Source organism: Poecilia latipinna, unplaced genomic scaffold (assembly GCF_001443285.1).
Source record: "Poecilia latipinna isolate Pla-1442-1.1 unplaced genomic scaffold, P_latipinna-1.0 Scaffold563, whole genome shotgun sequence".
Lineage (NCBI taxonomy): Eukaryota > Metazoa > Chordata > Actinopteri > Cyprinodontiformes > Poeciliidae > Poecilia > Poecilia latipinna.
In genome coordinates this window covers 108,822-120,182 of record NW_015113179.1, presented here as the reverse complement: position 1 = coordinate 120,182, position 11,361 = coordinate 108,822, and the positions used below count along the sequence as shown (strand labels likewise).

At 50.5% G+C, this 11,361-nt stretch overlaps 1 protein-coding gene across 1 annotated transcript in view; it reads right to left on the bottom strand.

Annotated features, from left to right (window-relative positions):
* kiaa1109 (KIAA1109 ortholog) overlaps positions 1 to 11,361 on the bottom strand; it is an 84,961-nt gene that overhangs the window by 6,951 nt on the left and 66,649 nt on the right. Inside the window, exons 65-82 of the mRNA XM_015041703.1 lie at positions 11,162 to 11,285; positions 10,600 to 10,712; positions 10,386 to 10,476; positions 7,003 to 7,265; positions 6,169 to 6,384; positions 5,915 to 6,095; positions 5,653 to 5,839; positions 4,740 to 4,901; positions 4,524 to 4,663; positions 4,247 to 4,442; positions 3,813 to 4,013; positions 3,577 to 3,741; positions 2,920 to 3,057; positions 2,610 to 2,846; positions 2,387 to 2,540; positions 1,838 to 1,995; positions 896 to 1,085; positions 70 to 322 (exon numbers count right to left, since the gene is read on the bottom strand). Coding sequence (XP_014897189.1) covers positions 70 to 322; positions 896 to 1,085; positions 1,838 to 1,995; positions 2,387 to 2,540; positions 2,610 to 2,846; positions 2,920 to 3,057; positions 3,577 to 3,741; positions 3,813 to 4,013; positions 4,247 to 4,442; positions 4,524 to 4,663; positions 4,740 to 4,901; positions 5,653 to 5,839; positions 5,915 to 6,095; positions 6,169 to 6,384; positions 7,003 to 7,265; positions 10,386 to 10,476; positions 10,600 to 10,712; positions 11,162 to 11,285 — 3,169 coding nt within the window. The remainder of the gene's footprint in view (positions 1 to 69; positions 323 to 895; positions 1,086 to 1,837; positions 1,996 to 2,386; positions 2,541 to 2,609; positions 2,847 to 2,919; positions 3,058 to 3,576; positions 3,742 to 3,812; positions 4,014 to 4,246; positions 4,443 to 4,523; positions 4,664 to 4,739; positions 4,902 to 5,652; positions 5,840 to 5,914; positions 6,096 to 6,168; positions 6,385 to 7,002; positions 7,266 to 10,385; positions 10,477 to 10,599; positions 10,713 to 11,161; positions 11,286 to 11,361) is intronic.

Sequence of the window (11,361 nt, the reverse complement as noted above, 5' to 3'; positions counted from 1 at the left end):
CTAATCTGCTGATCTGCTGCCCCTAATCTGCTGCTGCTGGCTGTTAATCTGAGGCAGCAGCCCTCAGATCCAATGCAGTGAGCGGTGCGCCCCCCGGTGGCCCTTACAGAGCTCCGCAGCTCCTTTCTCGGCGCTGACGGGCGTTTTGGGGGGCAGGTAGGGCCCGGGGCCCCAGGTGGACAGCGCCCGCTTGCTGGTGTCGAACTGCTGGGTGAAAAACTCCTGGAGCTTCATGACGATCTTGATGAGGTCAGGCGTTGTGGAGCGAGAGATGATGACCTGGAAGATGTCCCACTGCAGGTCGCCGTGCACAAAGATCTCACTGGAGGACAGAGACAGATGAGTCACTACGCACGGTTCAGACCTCCAGCTGCTTTTATTGTTTATTATTTTAAGTCTTTAAACTGTTTGGAGGTTCAGCTTATTAACTCAGTTTGTTACATTTAATCCACAGTCTGAAGAAAAAGTGAAAGTGATTCACTAGGATGTTTATTTTACACTAAATAGTAAAAATATTCTTTTCAACTTCTTCACTTTTGACTTTTTAATATTTTGCACAAAATATGAAACAATTATATCAGCTAATCAGATGAGATCAAAACATTTTGGTTCATTTCTTTTCTGCCAACTAAAGTTACTGTGAGAGTATTAGAACCAGATTAAATCGTTTTGTTTTAAAAGAGATTAAATTCTGAACCAAACTGTTAGGATGAGGAAGACGAGCATCTTGTCATGACTTTATTCTCGTGTTTTCATTCTCCCTTTTCTAAACTCTGCTGCTGTTTTTATTTTCAGTTCTTTTCTCCTCTATGGAGGCAGAAATGTTTCTAGATGTTCTTTGTAATGCAGTGACTCCAGTGTGCCACCTGGTGGTGACCCCTGACCCCAGCCGTACCTTTTCTCGGAGAGGCTGCTGTCCACCGTACACAGGTTGACCTTCCACTCGTCCTGCAGCTGCAGGTCGGCGTTGCTGAACACGCCCATCAGGATGCTGGAGCCCATGTAGTCGACCCGCGCCTCCGTGGAGCCCATGGTGATCTGGATCTTGTGGCCGGGCTGCTGGTTGGGATGCTCCGAGATGTGGGCTGCAGAAACCGCAGAGCCACACAAACACGGCTGAGAGCAGAGCCGACTCGCTGCATTTACTCTCAGCAGAACCACCAACACAAATATAAAACCCTCTAAGACATTATGGATGAAATTTAAGAGCAGCATCAGGACGGAAACGTACTAAAGACAAAGTCGTATCTTATTCAGCAGAGTTCAGTAGCACAGAATGAATGCAGCATCAGCAACAGATGGGAGCCAGTGGCAAAGACGCACATCGTCCAGGAAGCTAGCTAGCTGGCTAGGGGGAGTTAGCATCTTGCTACACAATGAAGGTATCGTGGACAGAAAAATAAACTTCATGCAATGAGATGCAGTAGATCTGTGAAGCACAGACCCGTGATTAACATATTTAAGGTCAACAACGAATTTTAGACATTTTAAGGCCTTAATTTTAAATACATGAATTTAAAGAGTTAGTATTTGATATATCCAGTAACTATATTACCTTCAGTTCTATAAAAGTGCTGAATATATCAAATATGACAATTTTATTTGCTTATTTAATACCTTCAAATTGGGCCTCTGTCTCTTTAAGAAGCTCCTGCTCTTTCTGAAGCTCCGCCTCCAGGAAGTCATTCCAACATGGCTCCTCTATTAACCCTTTAACGTTTTTACCAGCGTTGCTCTGAGCAGCAGCTCCTATGATGAGCTCAGCAGCTGTTTGCCAATTGCTGCTGGCTAGTCTGAAGGAGCTGAGAGGGGGCAGCTGCGGCCGGCGTTTACTCACCGACCATCTCCAGGGTGTTGACGTCGATGTTGCCACCCACCACGCCGCCCTTGGAGTCGAGCTTGGAGCGGCCCAGGCCCACCGACATGCTGATCTCGCGGTCGCGGTTGCTGCCCACCGACAGGCGGCCCTGGCTCTTCAGGCCGCTGGTGGTCCAGCTGCAACCGCAGGAACGCCGCCATCATCCACAGACAAACTCAGGTCCACGAGACCCAGCAGTTTTCAAGATGGCCGCCAAGGTTGTGGTGGAAAATTTAATTTTGAAATCTCCAATTGGATGAATATGTTTGGTGTCAGCCTTCATCTTTTGAACCACAAAACTCTGGTATTTTCTTGATATTGTGTTTCCTTTCTCTGCTAACAAACATTTTAAAAAATGAGCAGAGGCTAATGCTAAGCTGCTAACCTGTAGTCTGGCCAATCAGGAGCTGCCAGAAGTTCATAATCTTTGATTTTTTTCTGATCTACTAATTTAGTGATTTCTGGACCCAGCAGAACCTCGGCCGGCCTCAGGGTAAAATGGCTGCTGGTTGCTAGGCGACCACCTACGTGTTGTTGCCCATGACGTTGCTCATGTTCATCTGGACGGTCAGCAGTTTCAGGTTGATGGCGAACACCACCAGCGTCTCCCATGGCGACCCCTGTTGGCCGGCCGACTTCCCGTTCTTCCCAAAGGCGGGCGTCGAGGTTTTGGCCATGGACTCTACAGGAGAGAGGTCAAAGGTCAGGAGGAAGCCGGCGCCGGGGCGGTTTGACCCACGGGGGCAGTTACCGCTCCTGGGGGCGGACGAGTCGGACACGCTGCGGGTGCGGCCGGGCGCCGGGGACTTGAGGTGGCCCAGGCCGCCGGGCGACATGTTGGCGTGCTCCGAGAAGACGTTGGGCGACTGCGACGCGTGCGGCGCCGCTGAACCACCGTCCCAAGTCCTCCAGTACGCCTTCCGGCTGGACTCGGGCGACAGGTGCTGGGCGATGCTCTCCGCCGAGTCCGGGGTGGCGGGGCCCGAGGCTGTGGAGGGAAACGGCTGATGAGACGGCCGCCGCCGCAGAGCGTCGGGAGCTGTGGGGCAGGAAGTGCTTACGCGGCAGGTTGATGGTCTGGTCTCCCAGGAAGAGGCGCCTGGCGATGCTGCGGCGGTACCAGGCCCGGGGGAACGCCAGGATCTCACTCAGGCGCCGCATGTCGTACTTGAAGGAAGCCGACCCGATGTCGCACACGGCTGCAACGACAACTTCCTGTTTAACCGACGTCACTTCCTCTAAAACCACAGCCACACCGCTCTAATCGCTGCAGAAACCTCTGATTCAGAGACCTGCCGCTGCGCCCCCTGCTGGCCGAGCCCGCCTGTCCTCCAGCCGGTTGCTAGGAGACGCTGCAGCCTGACCTTTACCTGCTGGTTCCTCCAACCTTTACTTCAGCCTCCCTAGGAAAATAAGTACACCCCACTAGCCAGGCTGGAGCACGGCGGTGGAGGGGTCATGTTGTGGGACCGCTCCTCAGCTGCAGGAACACCTTTGATGCCAGACCATCTGTTCAACAGCTGAAGCTCGGTCCAAACTGGGTCATCAACAGAGCCGAGACCCAAAACTCAGCAGCTGATCTACAACAGGGCGGCCTACTCAAAGCCCAGACCTCGAACCAGACAGATGCTGCAGCGGGTCAAAGAACCTGAGGAACCATGAACGGACCAGAGCTGGGCACAGGGTGTCCTTAGTTTCCCCGGCTCATGGGCTCCTACCTGAGATGTTGATCAGGGTGGTGTCCATCTTGCCTGCCTTGGAGGCGAAGCTCTCGATGAAGGTCGGCGCTCCAGTGCGCCTCATGCGTGACAGGCTGACCTTCACGAACTCCAGGTTGATGCACAGCGAGTCCTTCCGGCCCGTCACCGACGACGGCTCGTCGTCTGCGGGAGACCGGGGTCAGAGTTCGGTCTGCCGCTCTGTGACCTTAAAGGTTCGGAGTTCGACCGCGTACCTAGAGGCCCCGGGCCCGGAGGCAGGCCCGTGACGGCCGATTTCTGCTTCCCGGCGCCGTACGGGTGGAACACGTAGAGGGAGAAGTCCGACATGCAGGCGGTGAAGCTCAGGCCGGACGAGTTGCTGGGCGGCCCGGTCAGGTCCGACTGGCTGCTGCTGTGGCGGCTTCGGCCCAACGGGCTGCCCAGCTGGGGAGACGCTGGAACAAACGCACCGTCTGTTAGCTAACCAGAACCAGACAATGCACAACACCATTTTATGGAACATTTGTAATAAGTCATGTTAATTAACGCTTTATAATTTAAGCTATAAGCTAAAGATTTTCAAAGTTAGCAAAACGGCAAATGAAAAATTTGCTTTGCTATTAGTGCATTTGCAGTAGTGTGCCAATTGTCAAGAATCCAGCGGGTCCCAGCAGAACCTTCCCCCTACCTCTGCTGGGGGGCAGCTTGGGGCCGTGTTGCCCCGGCGGGGTGGAGGACGGCGCGTGCGGCCCGTCCATGGGGTTGGTTCCTGTCGCCGTCTCCAGTTCTCCGCGGTTGGAGGAGAACACCAGGTCCAGAGACGGCAGCTTCAGCATGCACTCCACCCTGGACATGGGCAGGCAGCTGAAGCGGATCTGGGAGGGCTGGAATCAGACGGGTCCGTCAGAACCAAACGGCACCAGAGAGACTAGCTGCAGCTGCAGAGGTCACGGTTCGGGTCAAACCTGGACTCTGACGTAGACGACCACATCCACCGGGAATGAGGAATAGGCCGAGGTGGAGGAGGAGACCAGCGAGGTGGTGGACTCCTCCAGCGGGTCCACCGGGTCAAACTGACCCATGTCCTCCTCCTGGGTTGCCGTGGCTACCAAGACAAACATAGACTGTGAAAGGAGGAGCGCCGAGTCGGTGGAAGAAGCCGTCAGCGGCACAAAACCGACCTGCGTAGCTCCGGTCCACCGGCGTGATGGGAATGGTCTCCAGAGCTTTTTCCAGGAAGTCCAGCAGACACGGACTGATGACCATTTCCTCCGGCAGAGTCTGAAGCGCCACCCAGGCGTACAGCTTGGCTGTCTTCACCCCACCGATGCCCTTCCCTTTGGCTGCAGGAACACAGAGCCAGAGCTGAAACTGCTAGAAGCAGTCCGGATGAAGCGGGTTGCTTCAAATATAAACCACAAGAACTCCAATCCAGAGGTTCACATCAGATCAGAGGAGACGGCCATGCAGCTAGAAACACTGACAGCCTTCAAGACAGAGAGACAGATAGCTAGCTATCCAGACAGATTGCTAACGCTACATAGCTGTCTCACTGTTGGCTACATAGTAGCTGTACAGATAGAAAGATAAATACTGAGGACTCCACATTAATTCAGACGGAGGAGAGGGAGCTACAGCATGCAGCTAGATGCTTCAATGTAGATAGCTATATAGCTACACTGATAGCTATCTATATAGATAAATAACTAGATAGCAATCTTTAGAAAGATATCCATATATTGATAACTCGATAGCTAAAAAGATAGTTAACTATCTAGCTAGATGAATGGGTACCTAGGTCTAGATAGCCATCTAGCTAGCTATGTAGATAGTTACACATGGCCACAGACAGCTTGATAAATAGCTTGATAGCAAGAAAGCTCAATAGGCTCAATAGTCAGATAGATAGCTACCTGTCCAGTAAGTTAACTGGACAGATAGCTAGCTAGCTCGTTAGCTCGTCAGAAAGGTAGCTAGCTGTCTCCAGCAATAGAAAGCTTGATAGCTAGAAACACAGATATTCAGAGTCCAATTAGCTCATCAGATGGAGAGGGTGCAACAGCATGCAGCTATAAACGGAGAAATGCACGGTACCTGCAGCAACAGGTGGGGGCGGGGGAGCTAGGAGCGAGTTAGTCTTGCAGTGGACAGCATTGGGGGGGTTTGGGCTGCTATCTTTCATACCATACAGCTTGGACTCTTTGGAGAGCGTGCGGGGCAGAGAGGATCCCCGCGAGGCATTGGGAGAATCCGTCTTCAGCGTCTTGGAGTTGTAGTGTAGCTGCAGGAGAAGCAGAAAGATTTCAGATTATAATCCCAAACCCGGAGAGAGGAGGACGTTCAGAGAGCTGCTGACCTTCACGTCTACGCCGGGGATGTAGAAGACCGTCGTCTCCAGGTCGTTGGACTTGGTCTGCAGGGTGGCAGGGCCTTTCTTCCCGGCCAGGAGGTGAGTGGAGGAGCTGTAGGCCGGCTGCAGCTTCTTCTTCTTTGGAGGAGAATCCTGGTCCAGACTCCTGAGGATACGGTCGCAGCTCCTACACAGAAGAAGAAGAAGAAGTTCTCCATCGGCGCACATTTGCGAACCCAACCAGTGAGAGAGGGTTTGACCTGCGCATGGCGACGTCCTCGTGCTCCGACTGCTGAGTGGTGGGGTGAAGGACGCACTTCCCGCTGTCGATCTCCACGCGCACGTCCAGCTCGAAGTCGATGTTCTTCTCTGGCGCCGGGCTGCTGAAGCTGCGGCTGGCCGGCGTGCCGGGCCAGCGTTCGCTGAACAGCTGGCTGACGGCCGAGAAGCCCGACGGCTTCCTATGGGACGGATGGCTGAGAAACACAGAGGCTTCCTGAACCAACATTTACCCCGATAAGCACCACAACAAGGAGCCGCTGCTCTTTCCTTTGTGATCAACATGAAATGTTCATTTCTACTGCATGAGGAAATATCTGACCTGGATGAAGAGCAAAACGTTTTCTAGACTAACTTCATCCAGCTCTGTTGCTGGGCGAAAAACCACAACTAGATATTACTACAACTAGCCATCTAGCTCGATAGATGTTTAGCTCACTTTCAATCTATCCATCAAGCTACAGAGCAAAATAGATAACTGTCTATCTGGCGATCCAGCCATCTAGTTTCCAGGAATCCATTTAGCTAGCTGGCTAGATAGCTACCCAACTAGCTAAATAGCTCTGGATAGATGGATAGCCAGCTAACTACTCATCCTGAGATAATCTGAATGGACTTGGGCGACTCCATTCAGAGCCTGAAGCTGAGAATCGCTCTGAGCTGTAGCCACGGTTTGCTCCAGTCCCGACTTTGTGCTGCCAGAGCCGATATTGGAGTTTGAACTCCATCAGGTTGGAAAGGGAACCAGAGCAAACGGACACAACTCAGAACCACGTCAGCATGGCAGCACAGAACCAAACTGCGGCTTCACTCACAGCGGCCGGCGGTAGCTCGGCGGTCTCTCGAACTCATCCTCCTTCTCCGAGTCCTCGGAGGACGAAGAGGACGGGTCGTCGCGCCTGGAGTCGTAGCGCTGGAAGGGAACGGCGGGTGAGAAGACGGCGGGCGTGGCGGGGGCACTGAACACCGACTGCTGGCCCTCCGCCGAGGATGGAGGATGGAGGTGAAGGTGATGATGAGGATGGGATGGGTCGTCGATGGTGACGGACAACAGCTCGCACTCGGACTCCTCGGGAAACTTTCAGAGAGGGACAGAGAGTCAGTCCGGCGGGATCCAGACGGACCAACGGGTCCAACGGCCTGAAAACCCAAAGAACCAAAAGACGAAGCGACCCGGTGTCCACAGACTGAACGGCGCCATGAAACAGAGAAGCTTTTCCCACAAGGATGGAAACCATCGACTCCAGCAGACCAGCAAACTCCCTCCAAAGAGCGGTCAGAACCGGTTCTGACCGGGTCCAGTTGAAGGTCGAGCAGAGAGAAGCAGAAGAGCAATGAGGGAGGTAGGTGGGAAGTGGACAGGAAGGAGACGGGAAGTGGACGGGAAGGGGACGGGAGGTGGGCAGGAAGTAAATGGGAAGGGGGACAGAAGGGGACAGGAAGTGGACAAGAAGTGGACAGGAAGTGGGCAGGAAGTAGATGGGAAGGGGGACAGAAGGGGACAGGAAGTGGACAGGAAATGGACAAGAAGTGGACAGGAAGTGGGCAGGAAGTAGATGGGAAGGGGGACAGAAGGGGACAGGAAGTTGGGCTGGGCTGCTCGGGGGACCGTCTGGACCTTCTGTCCCAGAAGCAGGAAACTGCTTCCTTTGAAACAGCTTGACCTTTCACACAACCGGGGTCAAAGGTTCTTCTGATGGCACCGGGTCAGAACAACCCAAACAGAACCAGTGAGGCCTCCATAGTCCTCTATTATTCCATCCACTTTCTGCAATAAACCAGCAACGCCACAGCATGATGCTGCCACCACCATGCTGGGCCGTCAGAAGTCAGCTGGTGGGGGTAAAACATGGGGGCGGGGACTGACGCAGGTCGTTTGTTAGGAATAAGGTCAAAACGTAACCTTATTCGTTATGTTTTTTAATATTAATTTAAATATTAATTTAAATTTATCTTTAAATTAAATGCATTAAAATGCATTTAATTTAAAATGCATTAAAATGCATTTAAATGCATTAAAATGCATTTAATTTAAAATGCATTAAAATGCATTTAAATGCATTAAAATGCATTTAAATGCATTAAAATGCATTTAATTTAAAGATAAATTAAATGCATTTATATTTAATTAACGAGGATAAATTCCTGATGAGGATCTTTTGTCAGATTAAAAATATATTTTGAAAATAAACTGAGCAGAATTTAAAGATCTTAAATCTTTGTCTAATCTATAAAATGTTTCACAGTGGAGTTTCTAAAAAAATCTGCTTTTTAATAATATCTAAATTTATTTTAAGAGTTTGTATATTAGCCTGATGCTTGCCTAAAGTTGTAAACAGTTAAAATGAGTAGCTTTTGGTGAACAATAATTAAGTTGCCTTTTATTGCCTCATTTTATCGAAAACATCGACATTATGTTGAGAAACAACCAAAATATTACTAACGGAACAAAGTAAACAGGTTATGGTGAGTTTTAAAATGACTCGCCTTTTGTTGTGGTTTAGTTTGTTAATTAGAATCGATGCAATTCCCTGAATCTGATCCATGCGATATTTTGCGTGCACATTTTACACAACAGGTGTACCATCTGTCAGACCCGTCAACCCAGCATACTTTAGGGTAATGCGCACATCGATGTTACGTCACATACTGCTTACTCAGCACAGCAGCTGCGTCTCACCTGAGCGGCCGGCGCCTCGGCTGTCCCTGACCCGCCTGCCGCTTGAGTCCCTGTGTCCTGCGGAGTTACACGGATCAGACACGACGCGTTTTAAATACAGCAAACATTTCTTTCCTGCGGCACCAGCAGGCGGGCTGCAACGCCTTCCCAGTTAACGCGCCTCACCTGCGGCTCTGCAGGCGGCCCTGCCGCTGCTCTCCGCTGAAAAGCACAGAACCAAGTCACACCTGACATTTCCACTTCCTGAACCTACAATCTGCTTCCATATTGTTCATTTGCGAAACGAAACTTAAAATGTCCTTGTCGTCACACAGTGCAGAGTGAATATTTTAATATTTTTTTACCTGTAAACCAGGGTCACTTCCCTCAGGAGAGCCGATCTGAGTGGGTTTTGTTTCCTAGTCGGAAGAACACAAGCCTGCATTAAAGCTGCTAACCGCAGAGCTAACTGTGAAAACACAAACCGAACCGGACGGAGCTTCAGAGACTAAACTCACTAACACGTCGTACCGGAGGGACACCGGTCTCACAGTGAGATTCACGCCTCAAAGTGGCAAATCCTGCAACAGCGCCACCTTCTGACGGGACGATCAGAGCAGCACGACTTTCCTTCAACGTTTTACTAAATCAGCCGATAACATTCAGCTGCCAAGCTAAATGTTTTCATAGCCATTCAGCTCAGAGCTAAGCAGGAAGCTAAACATTCACAAAGGTAAATATTTGATTTTCCAGCTAGCTAACAAGCTAAATATTTACCTTGGATCTTAATATTTAGAATATTTGGAACTAAATATTTAGCTTCGAGCTAAAATTTTAGAGCTAAAATTTAGCTTGCTAACTAAATATTTCATTTGAAAATGTGACGTTAATTTGTGATCGTGAACAAACGGCTAACGGGTTAGTGGAGCCTTCAGCAACACACAGACACACAGACATATATATATGTAGATGATTGTATATCTGTGTGACTTAATGAGAACTTGATCATCCAAATAAAATCACTTCAGCTGCAGAAAAGCAGCTCAACCAGCCAGAAAAGCCCCAACAATCATAGGAACGCTGCAGTAAAAGCTGAGCTTCAGTTTCAGGCCTTCAGCCAAACATGCAGAGATGTTAGAGAGGAAAGCTGCTGATGCAGATTCATAACAGGATGACATCATGAGGCAGTTTTTGGTTACGCAGCATCAAATCAGATGTTTGCCTGCAGAAACACGTTTATTAGTGAAGTTAGAGCTGCTATGCCTCCTGTTGTGATTCGACTCTCAGCTCAGAGGACAGATCTGATTTGGTTTCCCAACATTGAACCGTCTACCTTGAATATCTCTGCTGGGCTGACAGGTGAATGCTCAAAGTCCAGAACCTGAACTTTATTCTTTAATTAAAGTCAAGAAGAAAACAGATCCGTTAGAGCAGCAGCGGCGTCAGGTGAAGCTGCAATCCAACAATGTTCCTGCAACGTCTAACCAGGATCCCTGCTGATCGGTCCGCGTCCCGCCAGCAGGGGGCGCAGGACTTTACCTGCTCATGGATGTTGAAGGTGACGCGAGGCGAAGGAGCGGACACGTCCACACGGACTTCTGGGAAATCATCCACGTCCCCGATCTTAGAGCTGCAGACAGAAACGTTACAGAGACGCTTTCTGTGACATCAGCAGAGCCGAGCCAATCAGAGCGCAGCAGGAAACGACTGATGGCTGCACAGCATCCCAACGTTTCAACGTTCGCACTCTGACCTCTGGCGTTCGATCCGTTTCTGAGGCGGCCGGCCCGCCGCCGCCGAGATGCTTTTGGAGCGGCTATAGCTGGGTTTGTAGCCGAGGCCCCACTTATCCTTCAGGGAGGCAGCCTGCAGGAAACAAACGGGTCAGAGCAGAACCAGAACCAGAACCATCCTCCAGGATCCGCGTCGAGATGTTTCGATTTACACATCGATGACTTCTGGAGGTGAAATAAAACCTGATTATGCTGATTAGAAATGTTTCTCACTGATGTTTCATATATTTTCTCCACTTTAAAAGAATGAGGAAAAAGGAAAACACAAAAAAAGGTAAAAAAAATAAAACCGTGAACGAGATGCAGTTTGACTTCTTCCTCCTGAGCGACTGCACTGAAAAACCTTCATAAGGAATAAATATAAAAGCAGCTTAGAAACGTTTCAGAAGCTTTAAATCGTTTCCAGTATTGAGACGTTTGTAGATTTGCAATAAAACTCAAAGATGAATCTCAGAGGAAGTAAAAATTAATAACTGTAGTTGTTGCTACGGTGACGGGTTGGCGGCTTTGACCCGAACTGACCCTCATGCTGGAGCGGCGCAGCTTCTTCCTGACGTCCCTCCTGATGTCCTGGACGGCCACCGACTCCAGCTGCTGGTAGCGCTGGATCTCCTGGTTGATGGTTCCCTCGCTGGCGCCCAGCTTCCTGCACACACACGGCGCCGCATCGTCACACACACACACGGCGCCGCATCGTCACACACACACACGGCGCCGCATCG